This window comes from Simochromis diagramma, unplaced genomic scaffold (genome assembly GCF_900408965.1).
Source record: "Simochromis diagramma unplaced genomic scaffold, fSimDia1.1 OVJJ01000707.1, whole genome shotgun sequence".
In the NCBI taxonomy this organism is placed as follows: Eukaryota; Metazoa; Chordata; class Actinopteri; order Cichliformes; family Cichlidae; genus Simochromis; species Simochromis diagramma.
In genome coordinates this window covers 7,289-26,585 of record NW_024387108.1, presented here as the reverse complement: position 1 = coordinate 26,585, position 19,297 = coordinate 7,289, and the positions used below count along the sequence as shown (strand labels likewise).

The following is a 19,297-nucleotide window of genomic DNA, read 5'->3' as shown; positions in this document are numbered from 1 at the left end:
AATGTTTTACTAAATTCAGACTATTGAATTCCTGAAATATTCATGTTTCTAATGTTGTCCATAGTTACTGTCACATGGCTACCTTCAGTTTGCTCAGTTTGGATGTACTGATAGAGAAGTAAAAAGTGAAATAAAGATTAAAAGACGAAGACTATTCGAAAGAGAGCAAGCCCAATCAACTATGACACACCACATTTTGGTACATAAAAAGTATGAAAAGGCATGGAAGAAGGAGAGAAGGAAACTCCTGACACGACTTATATGCAGTCTAAGGGAAAATAAGACGGCCCAACATAAGAAAGCTGGCGTCCACATATGTGGACATCACGTTTTGGGTTGTCTAGACCAAACTACTAAATTTTGCTCTACAAGGGCCTGATATCAGCTTATGAGGACATTATACTGTTCAAACAGCAAAAGAGAATTAGCAAAGAGAAACGGAAAATGCGTGCCATGAAAGAGTTTGGGTTATTGGACCCAGTTCTTTTTATTCTTTTATTAGACAGAGAAGACGCAGAGTCAGAGTGGTCAATGTATTTATAATCATTTTATTCAATCATCTTCCGGAAGAGAGATGTGCACAGCGCTAAGTCACTTGCAGATCTGAAGCATCAGAAGCCTATGACCTGTATGATAGTCAGGTCCCTCCCGTGTTATTTTGGTACTCACGTCATACACAGTTTAGATCAAAACAACTTCTGCGCTACACTCTGCCCTTACTTGATATGTGTATGTTTGTGTTGCTGGTGGAGTGATTACGTGTGCTACCCTCTGCCTAGTTCCGCTTTTTCTGTCTGCATCTGTTTCCTGTTCTTAATATACTGCCTCTGCTAGTAGGCTAGCGACCTGTCCAAGGTGTACCCTGCCTCTCACTCTAAGACAACTGGGATAGGCTCCAGCCCCCGGTGCCCCTGAAGAGGATGGATGTTATGGATGCCATAGAACAGAAGAACACAAACATTTGTAAGGGCACAGAAAATTCCAAGATTTGAAACAGTGATGTTCAGTAAAGATTTGAGTAACTCCAAGGCCACTGGCTTTCATGTGCATTGTCTTCCACTGACAGAAAAGATAAGATAATGCCAATGAAATGGATTCCTTTCCGTCACCAAAAATCCATATGTGCGTTCAGAAGAAAAAAACAATCTGATAACAAATGGAAACCAAAATGCAGTCTAACTTATCTAAATGTTTTTACTGAAGTCATGCTTTTGAATTCCTGAAATATTCCTGTTTCTAATGTTGCCCATAGTAACTGTCACATGGCTACCTTCAGTTTGGATGTACAGAGAAGTAGAAACTGAAATAAAGATTAAAAGAAGACGACTATCTGAAAGAGAGCAAGCAATCATGAAGTGTCATCTTTCACACTTTTTCATAAGTTAATGATCCTTTGTATACATATTAAACATGAAGCTTTGCTTTTCTATGTCCTCATCTTATGTGACTCGTAGAAGTCAAACAGTTTCATCTTAGCAGATGATGTGTTGAATCTTTTCTGTGCGTTGATGTTTCAGTAAATCACCTGCAAATGTAACGAGTCTAACAGAAGTCACTTGGATGAGTGACGAAACGTTTCTGCCACTGAAAACACACAGATGAACAGAATCAACCTTTTGGGGTAACTCAATCTGGTGAGGCCAGTGGCAGTCAAGAAATGATATCAGTTTAGATTAATTTTGAATTGTAAAACAACCATGTCAAGCTGGAAAGACTTGAATGATATGCATTGTAAAGAAAAATAAGGTGCCTCAACGTAACAAAGTTTAGCAAGAAATATCCCTAAGATTCATGATTTCATTCAACTTGTTAAAAATAGACTTTTCAAAGAAAGAACTTCTCTTTGGGATCTACTTGACACAAAATGGACGTATTTATGTATTTATTTTATTTCTTTATACCGTGCCAAATCACAACAGCAGTTGCCTCAAGATGCTTTATTTTGAAAGCTAAAGATCCTGCAGTCATATAAAGCCAATCAAAGAGTAATGTATGTAATGATGATGGTGTTTATACTTCGAATGTTATTGCCAGCTCAACTTTTTGACTTTTCCCAGGTCATGTTGTCCCATCTTGTCCCATCTGTGTATAACCTCCAAGTTACTCACATTTATCCGTTAACTTATGTGTGTGTGTATAAGATAATGTGTATATGATCAAATGAGATGAATTATTATGTATACTGTAGAACACAAGGAGACAAACATTTGTGAGTACACACAGAATTCCACGATTTGAATCAGTGATGTTCAGTAGAGATTTGAGTGGCTTCTGTCTTCCATGACAGAAAATGTAGATAATGCCGATGAAATGGATTCCTTTCAGTCACAACAAAAATCGATATGTGTGTTCAGAAGAACAACAAATGTGATAATAACAAACAAAACCAACATCCAGTCTAACTTGTCTAAATGTTTTACTGACGTCAGGCCATTGAATTCCTGAAATATTCCTGTTTCTAACGTTGTCCATAGTTGCGGTCGCATGGCTACCTTCAGTTTGGATGCACTGATAGAGAAATAGAAAGTGAAATAAAGGTTAAAAGACGAAGGCTATTCAAAAGGGAACAAGCCTAATCAACTATGACACACCACATTTTGGTAGATAACAAATCAAAGTTTGAAAAGGCATGGGAGAAAGAGAGAAGGTAAATCCTGTGTCAGGTTATGATTTATTTAGGAAGATGATGAAGCATCATCTTTCACATTTTTTCATAATGATGTGACATGAGAAAAATGTGAAGCTGTGCAGTTTGATCAGTAAATAATAATAACATAGACATAGAGATCTTCATTTTGAAATTTGAAATGACAATGTCAGGTATGAGAGACGTGACATAATTGGATTGTAAAGGAAAAAAAGGCAGCCCAAGGATTAGGCTGTGAGCAGCTGACATGTGCCTCTCCAATATTCACTGCTCATTGTAGGTTTGTTCAGCTGAATTCAAAAATATATGTGCAGAGTTTACATGAGGCCTTCTAAAGTAGGAAAAGGTTATACTCAATTACCAAAGTAAAAATCAGTAAATATCCAAGTAATATCATGGTAGCAACAGTGGTTACAGTTAGGGATGGGTACCGGTGTCCGGTGCCATGATGGCACCAGTTCTGACATAAACGGTAGTAACCAGACCGAAAAGCAGCGCACATTTCGGTGCTTTATTTCTGTCACGGCTGCGGGGGCAGACGTGTGGTGAGTGTGAGACAGAATCCAGACGCAGGCACTGGCTTGGATGTGAGCGAGCTTTTATTAACACACTGGTGACTGAAATGCAGCAAACAGAAACAAAACCTAAAGGTGACCTAGACTGGAAGAGACTAACAAAATGGACCTGAAAGGAAGCCTCTAGGAGAAACACTAACATGAGTGAACACAGGCTATAAATACACAGAAGGAAACGAGGCAGCTACACACAGGAGGGAGGCACAGCTGATTGTGATCAACAAGACGAGACAGGGGAAACGCAAACGGAACACACTGGCATAAGACAGACTTTCACAATAAAAGAGGAAACTCAAAACACATGCGAAGACACAGACACAGAGACGTGGGCTTTACACAGAGACCTAGCTACACTAGAGGGATACACGGGTGGGGGTGACACAAAACAGAGGGAGCACAGAGTAAACACTGGGAGGTCAAATAACAAAACCTAAAAATCAGAACTCAGGAAGTACCACGAAACTAGGGCGCTACAAACACTAGGACAGAAAACCCAAAACACAAACAGTCACAAACCATGATGAAATCAAAAGTGAAAGTACAAAAACCAAAAACACTGGGTCACCAACTCAGGACCACAACAATTTCGGTGCTTTTTTTCCCCTGAGATGTCATACACTTTGGATTCTAGCCAATCATTTTACCTTTGCAAGTGTAGTAGGCGGGTCCAGGTACGTACGTTCTTTTAGAGCAGAGCTACAGATTAAAAATGCCCAAGGAGGAGCGGTCAAAGTCTGGCTGTACTTCACAGCAAAAGATGCAAACTCAGCAGCAACAAGTGCTTTAAGCTGATACTGTCAAAGGAGGTCTGTTGAAACACCTGGCACACCAGTGTGTGAATGTGTGGATGACTGGTTGTGTAAAGCGCTTTGGGGTCCTTAGGGACTAGTAAAGCGCTATACAAATACAGGCCATTTACCATTTACCATTACCTGGCGACGCACAGAATAACTCCAGTTTTGAAGCACATCAAACTTTATTAATTTGTTAGTCTGAAGAAGTATTCTTGGTGTGTATCCTGTGTTCTAGTACCTACATTTCCACTCAGCAGCAGAGGTAGAACTGCATAAAGTATCATTGAATTTTCAAGCTAACTTGAAACTGAAATTCAGAATATTGTTAACAATCTTAAAATATTCATTTGTCAGACTGGATTCTCGGTGCTTGTTGATAATTCTGGTATCATAGTGTATCTGATCAAGGCATCTCACAGGAGTTGGTGAACAGACACATACGCTACAATCATCAAAGGAAGACGAATATGCGTTTATGATGTGTCATCTTAAAACTGGTGTGACTATTATAAATAAATAAAATCCCATTTGTCAGGTTAGACTGTGGAATCAGAACCCTAATGCAGACAGACAGGGATCTTTTATTGAAGGAAAACCAAAATCCATAAAAATACAATGAAACACTGTGGAAACAATGAGACTAGAAAACATAAGGAAGACATGAAGCAGGAAACAGGCTACGTGGCATCTTGGTTGGATGTAGGCTACTTTGGAACATTGTAAAATAAGACACATAAAGCTATTTATAAATCCAATATACAGCACTTTAAGAAACAGACTAATGCTCTAACATATTTATTACTTGAGACAGGAAATGGCACGTATTTTAGTGCTCTGATCTGATAAATGAAGTCATCATTTTTGCTTTTCTTCTGTCACCCTGATCACGTTATCCATTAGCTTTTCCACTTGAGCTGAATCTGATCTGTGGTTCTCAAAGAGAACACACCTGTTGCCACACTTTTCAAGTATTTTCTTCAGATCAGGTTGACAGGTATGTAAAAAATCCTCCAACCCCAGCCCTGCCTGTTGTAGGTCGTCTCCTCGGGTGAACAGGATGATTGTTCGTCCTCTAACTTCCCTCCCAAAAGCTTTTTCTAACTTTTCCAGTATGTCTCTCTCACCATCTGTAAATCTGCTCACATGCATCACAAGTACAAACACACAGGGTCCTGACTCATAGAGCTGTTTGCACCTTTGCACATGTTTGTCCCTAACTGATGATTTCATGTCATCATCAAAGATGTCAGGAGTATCAATCACATTTACGTCTACACCACTGATCTCAGTTTGTACATTCTGGCAATTTGTGGTGACGGCCGTTGAACTGGGTCTAGAAACAAAGTGTTTCTGTCCAAGGATGGTGTTCCCACTGGCACTCTTTCCAGTCCCAGACATTCCCAGAAGAACAAGGTTCACTGTGGTGCCAGCATGTCTTCCTGAATTGATTTACGATAATGATAATTTAAGAGAAACAGATGAAAGTTACATTAAAACAAACACTTACTTTCTTTAATTTTAGGCACATTATAAGCACAGTTCATACTTTTTGAACTCTTCTTAGGGTCACTGTAGGGCTTTTCTTTATGTTTGCCACCTGAATAAAATAGACAAATGAGAGTTTTTGTATCAGTTTCTATGAAGCATAGTGGTTTGTTCAAATAAGCCACCGCACAAATCATTTTTAAGGGAAAGTGCTGAGTGAGATTGTGGTTTACCTCTCGTTGCTGTGTCAGTGTGAGTGTGTAGCCTAGCTGTGGTTTGTGATTTATGGCCAAATCTGAAGTTTTGTAACAGTGAACATATTAACTTAGCAGTAAACTGTTTGCTGTTTCATAACAATTAATTATTTAATAGCATCTTCTGTTGAAAGCAGATTTACATGAAGTTAACTGTAATTATAAATCAGCCACTCTCTACTCTCCACCTTCACCTTTACCTCTTGCTAGTTGCCTCTGATGGTCTGGATTTTGTCTGTTTAGCACTTTTTTCCAGTTTGAAGGGCAGGCAGCTCATGGTGCAGGATTAGGAGGAGTAATCTGTAGGTTCGTATGTCAGTGGCAGCAGAATTCTGAACTCTTCACCTTCATTTATTTATATTTCATAAGTTTTCTTTTGGGTAAAAAAAACAGATAACTCTTTACACAAGATGCTATATCAGTTTTCAAGGCTTTGTCAAACACTTTAGCAGTGTAAACTGTAAAGTTACTATGATAAGTATTCCCCTAGTGTTGTGCAGTAAAAATCATGTATGTTGTCTGTGAAAACAAACATGAACTCGTCTGAGAAGGTTATACGTCTAAGGAGACTGGAAAGAAAAACGTCTTTCCAAGCTCATTAGACAACCATGAAATCATTTGTCTGTAATACTGTATCTCATGTTTAGGTAATCATTAAACATCTTTCCTTATATCTAAATTTTATTCATTAACAATGTTTTTTAACTAATGCAAATAAAAGAAAAGTCTACAAGTGAACTTACCGTGAGACATTCCCTTAGACAAGCAGCAAAGCTCTGTGTGGTGTCTGAAGCTGAGCTGCACTGTGTTTCTATTATGTGGGGGCGTTATCCAACCAATGCAGGCATGTCAGAGGTGTATCTATAAATAACCAATGCAGGCATGTCAGAGGTGTATCTATAAATAACCAATGCAGGCATGTCAGAGGTGTATCTATAAATAACCAATGCAGGCATGTCAGAGGTGTATCTATAAATAACCAATGCAGTTAACAGCTTTAACATTTATCTCTCTCATCTGTTCGGTGACAGCAGTCAAGATAAATACAAAAATGCTACAGTTCACTCAGGTAAGAATGATTTTTAATCCTCTCTTTCTGCAAGATGTCTAATTATCTCATGTATGAAAAATGGTGAAATACTTTCAGATTCATTGAGGTTTACATGCACAGATTACACTGAAGTTGTGAATTGTGATTCAGGTCCTGATTTGTGAATTGCGACAACTGGAAAAACTGGTGTGGGCAAGAGTGCTGTGGAAACACCTTCCTGGGAAAAAATGTAGATCTTGTCCCTCTTCATTATCAGTGACTGAGATATTGTAAAAACAAAAACAAAACTGTGACACAGTTTACTAAGTGTGGAAGACACCAGGGACTCTGGATACTGGAAAATCAAGTATTTGATCAACAAATAAATTGTTATATGCATTTAAGTCTCCTGTCCAGGTCCTCAGGTGTTCCTGTCTGTCATCCAAGTCGGTCAAATCACCAGAGAAGACAAAAACTATGAAAGAGCTGTTTGGCCCAGAAGCAAATAAGCAGATGATTGTTTCTGTTCACTTGTGGTGGTGAGCTTGGAGACCTGACCATACAGCTGTACGCCAGTGAAACTGAGTCAGGGCTTCAACATTCATTCAGAGCGCTGGCAACAGGTTCCACATCTGTGAAAAGATTGATTTAGCTCCACCAAGTGGAGGAGCTTGTTAAGAGATGGACAACATGCTTGCAGCAAACGGGGGCACACACTACACAGATGCCATTTTTAGAGAAGTGAAGGCAACATGCAGAACAGAATGGAAAGTATTAATATAAATATATCAATATGAAGATCAATATCAATCAACTCAAATTCATATGATTCATTTTTTGTGAGAGATTAAAATGACAGAAATAATAATAAGATATAATTCTCCTGAAACTTAAAATGAGTCAATTTGCTTTTTATACTTTGAAATAATATTAGTTAGACAATAATAATAATAATAATGATAATAATAATCCTAATAATAATAATATCATCATAATACTAGTTAGATAATAATAATATAATAATACTAATATTAGTTTAGATAATATAATCATATATCATAATATTCGTTTGATAAATAATAATACAACATAATATAGTTAGCAATACTAATAATACTATTAATAATATTAGTTTGATAATAATAATAATAATAATATTAGTTAGATAATAATAATAATAATATTAATAATATTAGTTTGATAATAATAATAATAATACTAATATTAGTTAGATAATAATAATAATACTATATATCCTAAACTAATAATAATACCTAATATTAGTTAGATAAAATAATAATAGATATAATACTATTATTTGATACTAATAATAATAATAATAATAATAATCATCATAATAAATAATACTACCAATAATACATACTAATGATAATACTAAATAATAATAATCTTAGTAGACAATATAATTAATCAAAGACTAATAATAATAATAATAATGATAATAATAATAATAATAATATTAGTTAGATATAACAAAAGGAAACAAAATAACACTTCACCATCAGAACAGATAAAACTAAGATTTAAAAGTACATCGCGAATTCCAAGAATGTTCAAAATAAAAACTAAAAGACTTTTAAATCACATGAGCCAAAATGTTGTTCACAACAGAACATAAATGACATGAAAAATGTTTAAACTGTCCATAATGAGCTCACTTCAAATTTTATGCCTGTTACTGGTCTCAAAATAGTTGGGACAGGGACATGTTTACCATGGCGTAGCATCTGTTCTTCTTTTGGAAACTGTTTGAAGACATCTGGGCAGGTGTGAGGTTATGATTTTCTGGAGTTTTGGTGTTTGTATTCAATCCCATTCTTGCCTGTTATAGGTTTCCATCTGCACAAGAGTTTGTGGTCGTCTTTGATGTATTTTTCATTTAATAATGCTTCAAATGTTCTCTATAGGTGAAAGATCTGGACGGCTGGCAGTTCATTTCAGAACTTGGACTCTTCTCTGACAAAACCATGCTGCTGCAACAGCTACAGTATGTGGCTTTGCATTGGGCTGTAAATACATTTAAAAAACCAGCCTCATTCAGCTTCAACTTCAAGATCCCACCATGAAATTCTGCCTGCTGCTGTCTCTTCGGATGGAACCAAAATCTCAGTTTCTTCTTTTTCTTTATTAGAAATATCAGGACATATTATATTTCATTGAATTATATTTACTTAATTTTATTCATAATGCAGGGACAAATAAAACACAGTTTGAGGAGAAATATTTTGCATAAACACAAGGCACGTGTGTGTTTGTATACATTAATGACATGTTCGCATCCCAAAGATTCTCTTTCATTATTGGGTTCCTGCACTGAAATGGAAAAATCCATCTGTGACCTGTAATGTTATTGTTTACTAATGCCCTTATGTGCTGCTGTCCTGAGCACATGCAACTAAATGATTCAAGCATAATGCCTATTTTATTTTGAGGGCTAGGTCTGGCAATGTTGGCACTTATTTTCCCATTTTAGTTAGAAGACACAAATGCCATGTTGCAATACTATACTGCTATGGTAGCCAATGTTTCAAATGCAGGTTTCAAAGGTTTGTGAGTGTACACTTAATCCAAAACCTAGTAACGGTTTACTCATCCTTGCCACTGGGTGGCTGTAGCTCAGCAGGTAGAGCAGGTCACCTGCTGATCAAAAGGTTAGTGGTTTGATCTATCGCTCCTCCAGTCTGCATGTCAAGTGTGTGAATGTAGTTAGGAAGCACTCAGTTAAAAGAAAATGTGTGACTGGGTGAATGTGGCATATTGTATAGAGCACTTTGAGTAATCCGGGAGAGAAGAAAAGCACTATATACAAATCAGTCCATTCACTGTTTGAACAGAGTTTTCGTCATGTTGCACTATTATGTTCTGGCACATGGTGTTATTACATGGCTTGATTACGGTACACATTGTTCTGGGCCAGCAGTGTGTCTACAACTGGCCCGTGGCTGCACACCACTTACAAATGGCCCACATACCACAAAGAATGACTGCCCTCTGGTGGCCCAGGCCTGGTTTGCCAGAGGTGGCACACATGGGCCAGCACAGGACCACAGGGTGCATGCAACTGGCCTTGTGCTGGCCCATGTGTGGGCCACCTCTGGCAAACCAGGTCTGGGACACCAGAGGGCAGTGTCAGCAAACAGTCACAGGCCTCAGTTTTTAATGTCCGTGATAGTGCCGGAGTCATTTCTTCACCAAGTATTTGTGATGATTTTTTTGCATTTTTTAACATTAAGGTTCTGTCCATTAGGGCCCTTGTCTCGTTGACTGCTGCCTCAGATCCTAGTCTTTCTGTTATGTGCTCAGCTGTCTTGGAGCAGTTTAATCCTGTCTCCCTTAATGACTCGACTGTGGTAGTTTGTAACCTAACATCATCACACTGCCCCTCTGATTGTCTCCCCCCAAGCTTGCTTAAAAACACTTTTAATACTGTTGGGCCTTTTATCCTGAGATTAATTAATATGTCCCTTGCTACAGGCTGCGTCCCATCATGCTTTAAACAAACAATAGTTCAGCCTCTTCTAACAAAACCCAACCTCAACTCAACTGTTCTGCCTAAAAGGATCTACCCTCCAGTGGTTTTGGTCCTACTTGTCAATAAGGTCTTTTTAAGTTAATATGGGCTCCCATACCTCTAAAATTGCACCTCTTAAATACGGTGTACCTCCAGGTTCTATTTTGGGTCCTGCCCTGTTCGCACTCTATTTGTTGCCATTGCGTTCCATCTTTTCACGTTACATTTCATTCCACTGGTTTGCTGATGATTTGCAGATTTATCTGCCTTTAAAATCAGGGTCAGACCGTCCCCAGCTCTTATTACGCTGCCTTGATGACATCAAACAGTGGATGTCGTTAAAGTTTCCAAAGCTAAATGAAAACAAACCTGAAGTTGTCATTTTTGGCAACTTTGTCAATAATCACGTCAATAGCACTCTCTGCCCCCTTTCCTCCTATTGTAACTGTGAGAATCATGTTCTTTGATTTCTCCAGTGCCTTTAACACTATTCTTCCCACGGTCCTGAAGGACAAGCTGGAGAACTCAGGAGTGGACCATCACCTCACTACCTGGATTTTGGACCACCTCACTGACCGACCACAGTATGTGAGGACTCAGGGCTGTGTGTCGGAGAGGGTCGTCTGCAGTACGGGGGCCCCACAGGGAACGGTCCTGGCTCCGTTCCTCTTCATCATCTACACTGCAGACTTCTCCCACAACTCCACCCAGTGCTTCCTGCAGAAGTTCTCTGATGACTCTGCAATAGTCGGCCTCATCACTGATGGGGACGACAACTAGTACAGAGGACTGACCCAAGACTTTGTGGACTGGTGCCAGCTGAACTACCTCCAGATCAACACTAGTAAAATCAAGGAGCTGGTGGTAGACTTCCAAAGGCACAAACATCCCCCACTGCAACCACTGAACATCCAAGGTATGGACATTGAGGCGGTGGACAGCTACAGGTACCTTGGTGTTCATCTGAACAACAAACTGGACTGGACTCATAATTCAGACGCCCTCGACAGGAGAGGGCAGAGCAGGCTGTACCTGCTGCAGAGACTCAGGTCTTTTGGAGTGGAGGGTCCACTCCTGAAGACCTTCTATGACTCTGTGGTGGCCTCAGCCAGCTTTTACGGTGTGGTCTGCTGGGGCGGCAGCATCTCTGCTGGGGACAGGAAGAGACTGAACAGACTTATCCGAAGGGCCAGTTCTGTTCTAGGATGCCCTCTGGACCCAGTGGAGGTGGTGAGTGACAGGAGAATGGTGGCTAAGCTGTGATCCCTGTTGGACAACATCTCCCACCCCATGCAGGACACTGACAGCACTGAGCAGCTCCTTGAGTGGCTGCGGCACCCACGGTGTGGGACGGAGAGATTTCGCAGGTCTTTCCTACCCACTGCTGTCAGACTCCACAACAAAGACTTCAACTGATCTAACACATCCACACATGTGCAATAAGACTGCTATAAGGGCAATTCTTTTTTCTGACAAAGTTTTACTTTTGTGAAACTGACTTCAGCTCAACGTGTGTCCCTTTTTCTATTCTTGCAGCACCACAAGTTGTTGAACAGGAAACCAGTTACCCCTCTGGTCATTGTCTTAGGGAGGCAACATCTTCATACATTGTGTCTCTATAGTATAAGCCAACATTTTCTGCCACCATGCAATCGATTGAAATTGGAAGGCGGAGCATTCAGCTTTCAGGCCCTTCTTATATGCAACCAGTTTCCAGTTTGGGTTCCAAGACACACAATCTACTTTTTAGATCAGGCTTAAAAATGTCCTTTTTGATTAAGTAAATTGCATCATTCAGCACAGTTTATTCAATTACCCAAATGCAACACCTTTTCTAATCTGTATATCGAGAAGTCTAAGAATAAAATTATTAAGCTGAATATTAGATTGATGTTTAAGAGATTATCCATTGAATGTTCAGTAGATGATGGCACACTGGCATTTTTGTACAACTCATAATTCATTTCCATTCCACGAAATTGACATAAAGCAACTGTACCTTTCTGTGTGTACCTGAAAGTTAAAGACAGTGACAGAGTTCGACACTGAGAAAAATTCAGCTCTTTTCCCACTGCCGCCACAGCGCTTGGTCATATGTTGTTGGGTTTTTCTCTGTACGTATTATTGTATGGTCGACCTACAATATAGTGCATCTTAAAGTGACTGTTGTTGTGATTTTGCACTGTACAATGAATTGAATTGAATAGTGCTGCGAGTGGATCCATGGGGGCTCAGCCATCCCAACTGCCTCCCTCTTCCCGCTCCACCAAACTCGCCCAGACATGCAGGGCCTTGGGGTGCAGGTGTGTCACTAGGGTGCAGGGGAAGCATCCCACCCTGTCCCCTTCTGGCCACCTGTGTCTAATTTGTATTCCACAATTTAGAAATCCACATTACTCATACTCTCATAACACATACATATAGTGCCTTCGGGATGGGCACGTAGTACGGCGTCCAGAGGTCGGTCTGTGTATTCAACCTCACCTCTGGCGCCGGTGCCCACCTCTCAATTTTAAATGCATGTAGACATTGAGGGTTCTCGGGACGGGCTGTGCTAACACCTGCTGCTCTCTGCCAGGAAGCACCTTCTGTGTTTTAAATGCACTTTAGAACAACCCTAGCAACACTACACATGAGCGGGAGGAGGGAGGTATGGAGTTTTCACACACCCCTGTTCTCTGTTAGCCATCTGGGTGAAGGGGCTGGCCGTCCGATTGGGGTCTGAAATGCGGGGTCTCCCTGTTGCTGCCGGGCACCGGCAGTCTGCTTGGAAAGGGTAACATCTCCTGGGTCCAGGTGCAGTTTCCCCCTCTGTGGGCGAGGGTACCTGGACCTGGGGTATTATCTTGAGTATGTTTGGAGAGTATGATTGTGTGTACAATTTCCATTTGTGTCTGTCTTTACGGGTGAGTGCTGATTATCTGTATATGTGTGCATGAGGGTGGGAATGCACGTTTGTGTTTGTGTGTTCATGTTCGTCTGTGTCTATATGTCAGGTCGGGTCTTAGACTCCACCTCTCTGGAAACATCTCAGGCCCTCCAAAGTATGGAGGCTTATCTCCCTTCACCGCAACCCCTGCTCGTGGCTGATGCCCTCAGGCCTCGGTGCATTGGTGGCTATTAGTGTCCGGGGCTGGACGCTCAGGTAGGTACCGGCCCTCAGGCCTCGTGCAGCTGGCTGCCGGCAGAGCCTGTGGGCATGTCACTGCAGCCACTTCTGGCCTCTGCTCCGTGGCTGCTGAGTGACCCCTCATCTGGGGCTCTCCATAGCTCTTCCCAGGAGGGTGGCATGTCTGCCCCTCTGATGGTCCTCCCTGGGTTCTCGCACTCTGGGGCCTCTGGATGTCTGGAGCCTGGATCTCCTCCATGCCTGCTTCATGCCCTGGGGTGTGGGGAGAAGTCTAAGAATATGGTGTGGGGAGCCATAGGGGCTATGGCTCCCCACACCATCTAGCACAGTGGTTCCCAAACGTTTTTGGGAACTCACACCCATATTCTGTTTGCAATATCCATTGCAGTTTATTCCACACCTCAAACATTTAGTAAACAATTAATCAAATACAAGTAATCTGCAATAAATTACAGGTAGTAATAAAATGCAGTACTAACTCTTTTACGCTACGTCCGCACCTACACGGGTATTTTTGAAAACGCAGGTGTTTCTATGCTTTTGGGCCTTTCATCCTTGCGTTTCGTAACAACTGAAAATAAAATAAAATAAAATAAAATAAAATAAAATAAACGTTGATCAAATGGATCAACTTGATGATCCACTTGGTAAGTAAATTTGTTGGATATCTTTATTGGCATTCAGAGAACAATTCTGATGACTAAAGAACCAAACAGGACAGGCAAAAAAATAATAATGATAATTTAAAAAAAAATAGTGCTGCAACAACTAAAGTTCTTTATCCTGGCTTATTCATGATATGTCCAATAGATGGCGACACATCGACAATAATAGTGATGCTTGTTGAAACTGCACCTGGATACAGTTTTGGTTCCAGAAAAATATAACACAACAACATAAAATGAAATAAAATAAAATAATTAAATAAATTAACAGATAAATAAATGGATGAGAAATAAAACGACTAAAAGATATAACTGAGGGTTCATGCCATCAAAGGATTCATTGAATAAGGCCGTTGGAGTATAAATCATATTTAGAATGATTTTAAAATGTGTTTGGGTGCATTTTCTCACGCTGGAATAGATTGTTATTAATAATTACTTAATTACTTATTTGTTTGTGAAATATGCAGTACTTACATTGGGAAATTAAGTTAATTTTATATTTTCATTGTCTAATATAAGGTACCCATTCTATACACATTCTTTAAATTTAAACTTTTAACAGGTTTTCACCACATTACATTTTAAAGTCCAACATATGGATATTTATGTATTTATGGGACATCACAGGAGTCTTTTCGGAAGTTGGTTTCTTGGAAAACCTGCAGCTCAATCACTTCTACATAATAACATAAATACCTGAGATGTTTTTACAGTGGACCAAACAAAACAACTAAGGATCTAACAATGATCTGTTTATCCAAAGAGACACCAGATGCACTTGATAACTTTTATTGAATTCAGCGATAATTTGTTGCTGTTAAACTTTATGAGCTTGATTAATCTGACCAAGATTCACAAACAACAATTACAAAAAACCCAACATAATTTTTAAATCCATCACTCCTTCATTTGCTGATTTGTAGGAAAAAAGTGAAATAAAGCCTAAAAATGAAAATTATAAGATTTATGAGATTTATAAGATCTACTGGTTTAATACATCAAATAATGTCATGCTCAAACCTTTTTCAATTTAATTTAGTTCAACTCAGTTTTATATATACAGCTCCAAATCACAGCATCAGGTGCCTCAAGGCACTTTACAGTTTCAGGTAGACCCTTGAATAATACATATAGAGGAAATATAGAGGAAAACCCAGTTTTTATAATTTTTCATATCTTTACACTGGACATGATCTGACACATGACATTATAATTTCTGCTGTTTTTCTAACACCATGATCACTGTGTCCAGCAGCTTTTCCACCTGAGCTGAACCTGATCTGTTATTCTCAAAGAGAACACACCTGTTGCCCAACTGTTGAATCATTTCCTTCAGATCAGGTTGGCAACTATGCAGAAAATCAGTCAGCGTTTTTCCAGCATGATGCAAATCATCTGATTTAGTGAACAGGATGATAGTTTGTTCTGTAACATTCCTCCCAAAAGCTTTTTCCAGTTTTTTCAGTATGTTTCTCTCACCATCTGTAAATCTGCTTATATGCATCACAAGTACATACACACAAGGGTGTGACTCACAGAGCTCTTTGCACCGTTTTAGATATTTGTTCTTAACTGGTTCTTCAATGTCATCATCAAACATGTCTGGAGTATCTATCACACGCACATGTTTGCCATTTATCTCTGTTTCTGCTGTCTCACAATCTTTGGTGACGGGCTGTGAACTGGGTCTAGAGAAGAAGACTGGCTTTCCAAGGATGGTGTTTCCACTCGCACTCTTTCCAGTCCCAGACATTCCCAGGAGAACAAGGTTCACTTTGTTGCTGGTACGCTTTCCTGTATGGAAGTGTTGTGTTGTATGTATTCCTGTAATGAATTTCAGAAACATCGACATAGTTTTGAATAATGAACTTCCAACTGATATCAGTCTGAACAAGTCTGAAAGACACTGTATAGATTGTGGTTTACCTGGCATTGCCATCACAGTGCGTGGTGCTGACAAACGTGGAAGAGGTACAAAGGGCCGTGACCCGACACTCTGTTCCTGTGGTTGTTTAATGGTTTTGATTGATTTTTCACTTATAGGCTGTTTTCCTGGTTCGGCACACACATCCGCTGGCTTTCCAGCTGTCTGCGCACTCTCCCGTCTCTGATCTTTGATCTCACTATAAAAAGGGTGAAACCTCATTAGTTCAATCATGTCCACCTGATCCTCCAACCAACACTGTCCCTTGAGTGCACTGCACCACCCTCCCCTGCAGCTGAGCCCGGGAACACGCCTTCACCACAACAGGATTACCTGTGGACCTAATGTTCAAATTAAGCCTTAATACCTGTGTTTTAGTAGCATAGCAACCTTCCCCCACAAATACATGAAAAAATACCATAAGCATTATGTTATTTTTCATCCTTACTTTGTTTTAGTTAGCATCAGATTTCTGCCTTCAGCCAGTCTGTCGAGCTCACTGAAAACCTGTTCCATGGTGCAGGATATGAACGAGTAATCTGTGGGTTTATAACTCAGTGGAAGCAAAACCGTAAACTCTTCTGCAGGTTTTTCAGTCTTATTGCTCAGATGTTCTATCTGCTTCCGAACATCGTCTGGTGAAAAGCCATGTTCTACCACCAGCAGACACATGTCAGGATATCGATTAATACACAACAAGTCTTGTATGTCCTTAAATTCTGCATACAAGTCTGGCGTAAACATGACTTCATATATATCATTTACATAGATCTCAATCTTTTTCAAAGCTTGTCTTTTATCTAGTTTGGATAAATCTTTTCCCAGGATGTTGGTTATTAGAGCTTTCTTCAAGACTTCATCTCTTCCCAGGATAACAACTACAATCTTCCTTTCTGTGAAAACAATAAGTCACGTGGTTAATTTTCTCATTTGCTATGCAGTTCTTTTAATTTCAGCAAAACAACTAAAATTCTATTTACAGAACATTTTCACCCACTAGAAGACATAGTCCTTCAGTCCTTCAGTCCAGTTTAGCAGAGTGAAGAAGACGAGCTGTGTGGCGTCTGCAAGCTGTGCCGATCTTTGTCTGTTTTAATAACCTGTTATGCAAATGCTGGAGGTGTGTCATGTGTGAAGCTATATATAACGTTTTTAACATTCAGTTGTGTCATCTTTGTGGTGGAGAATTCGTCAGAAACATTTGATTTTCATCCACTAACACCCAAACCAGACAAACTGAAGAGGTCACGAGCAAAAATAAATTGTGTGATGTGCTGAAGTCTCATGTCCTGCTGATTATTTATGCTAGCTGAATCCAAACCCTGCAGAGAATTTGGGAATAAAACTTAAAATGTAAAAGACTGAAGTGAATAAGAATATAGGAAAGTTCATGAAATTATCAGAACAAAGAACCTTTTCATGATATTGTACTGTTATGAAATGCACTAGTACGATCATGAAAAGACTCAGTTTGCTTTGCTGTCTTCATTCCATCACATTCCCTGTGTGAAAATTGATGAAAAAAAAAAATTCTATCCCAGATATTTTAGTATATACTAGAATATTCTTCTTTTTATTTATTTGAGGTTGCATGTTATGTTCCTTGGTATATCCTGATCTCCATTGTGGTTTGCTATCCTTTATCTTTCTCTTGCGTCTCTTACAATTGGGTTTGTGTGTGTGTGAATGTTAGGCTCACCTTTCCTGTAAGGCAGCATACTTAAGTACTCATGCGCTCATGCACTCCTCTGTCTCCGGATTACTTAGGTGCAGGCCACACTCTTTCATTTGCTGTGTCACCTTCCTTCTCCCTCTCCTCCAGGGAACACCACTCCACGATACATCAACTTAGCACTAAATACATAGACATTTATCCTCATCCTCTTGTGAGGAGGAGGAGGTGCCAGGCTGTTGCGGTGATGATTAGTCAAAATTCTACAAAGTTCCCTGTTTGTTAAGTGAATAAATTGTTAAACTGCCAATACAGACTTCAATCATCCAATCCGATAAATGACACGTAACAAGATTCAGTAGCAGAATAAGCTGTTCACATTGGCACAGACGATTGGACAAGTTTGTCTTAGGCATAACCCACATAATTAAACTGTTCAACCCACAAATGTACTTTCTTTAACAATGCATGGACACATTTTTCAGCATCATTCTAAAAAAAGACGTTTCAAATTTGAGAGATTTTGCACAAATGGAAGACAGCAGTCCTAAATATTTGTTTAAAATGCGCACTAAAGGACATATCCTGGTCAAAAATGACTCCAAGGTTCCTCACAGCGTTACTGGAGGCCAAGGTAATGCCATCCAGAGTAAGAATCTGGTTAGATACCATATTTCTAAGATTCTCAGGGCCGAGTACAATAACCTCAGTTTTATCTGAATTAAGAAGCAGAAAGTTAGCGGCCATCCAGGTCTTTATGTCTTTAAGACATTCCTGCAGTTTAACTAATTGGTGTGTGTTATCTGGCTTCATGGACAGATAGAGCTGGGTGTCATCTGCATAGCAGTGAAAATGTATGCTATGTCTTCTAATGATGCTGCCTAAGGGAAGCATGTATAATGTAAACAGAATTGGTCCTAGCACTGAACCCTGTGGAACTCCATAATTAACCTCAGTGTGTGAAGAGGACTCTCCATTTACATGCACAAACTGGAGTCTATTAGATAGATATGATACAAACCACTGCAGCGCAGTACCTGTAATACCTACAGCATGTTCTAATCGCTCTAATAGGATATTATGGTCGACAATATCGAACGCAGCACTGAGGTCTAGCAGGACAAGCACAGAGATGAGTCCACTGTCAGAGGCCATAAGAAGATCATTTGTAACCTTCACTAAAGCTGTTTCTGTGCTGTGATGAGCTCTGAAACATGACTGAAACTCTTCAAATAAACCTCTGCAGATGATCTGTTAGCTGTTTCACAACTACTCTTTCAAGGATGTTTGAGAGATATGTTGAGAGGTTGATCATAATTAAGATTGAAGCATTAACTAATGGTAGCCCTCCTTTGAGCAGTCTTGTAATGGGATCTAAAAGACACATGATGATGATTAATCCATGCACAAACAGGGACTTAGAAGAGACACACCTCACAGTGGGAAGAAAAATAATTAGACAAATGAACAGGTCCGTGTAGCCAACCACTTCATGGTTTAGTTCCTGTCATTCCCTATTGTTTCCACTTTGTTATAATACCACTGCCAACAGTTGACAGTGGAATATTAAGGAACGTGGAAATTTC

General features: G+C 39.6%; 2 protein-coding genes across 4 annotated transcripts; both read right to left on the bottom strand.

Moving 5' to 3' along the window:
- Positions 1-4,166: 4,166 nt before the first annotated feature.
- Positions 4,167-6,592, bottom strand: LOC120743203 (GTPase IMAP family member 7-like). 3 transcript variants are annotated; one of them, XM_040046781.1, is made up of 5 exons: positions 6,499-6,551; positions 5,956-6,055; positions 5,735-5,796; positions 5,563-5,613; positions 4,167-5,455 (listed from the first exon to the last, which is right to left on the bottom strand). In XM_040046781.1, the coding sequence occupies exons 2-5, from the start codon at positions 6,030-6,032 to the stop codon at positions 4,872-4,874; spliced, it is 774 nt and encodes a 257-aa protein (XP_039902715.1). In that variant the 5' UTR covers positions 6,033-6,055; positions 6,499-6,551; the 3' UTR covers positions 4,167-4,871. The 3 variants fall into 3 exon arrangements, with proteins under 3 accessions (XP_039902715.1, XP_039902714.1, XP_039902716.1); XM_040046780.1 differs by having other exon boundaries at positions 4,168-5,455; positions 5,956-6,128; positions 6,499-6,583; XM_040046782.1 differs by lacking the exons at positions 5,735-5,796; positions 5,956-6,055 and having other exon boundaries at positions 4,170-5,455; positions 6,499-6,592.
- Positions 6,593-14,909: 8,317 nt separating this feature from the next.
- Positions 14,910-17,388, bottom strand: LOC120743202 (GTPase IMAP family member 6-like). The gene is made up of 4 exons (XM_040046779.1): positions 17,037-17,388; positions 16,488-16,932; positions 16,042-16,238; positions 14,910-15,939 (listed from the first exon to the last, which is right to left on the bottom strand). Exons 1-4 carry the CDS (start codon positions 17,044-17,046, stop codon positions 15,323-15,325), a joined length of 1,269 nt encoding a protein of 422 aa, XP_039902713.1. The 5' UTR covers positions 17,047-17,388; the 3' UTR covers positions 14,910-15,322.
- Positions 17,389-19,297: the final 1,909 nt, after the last annotated feature.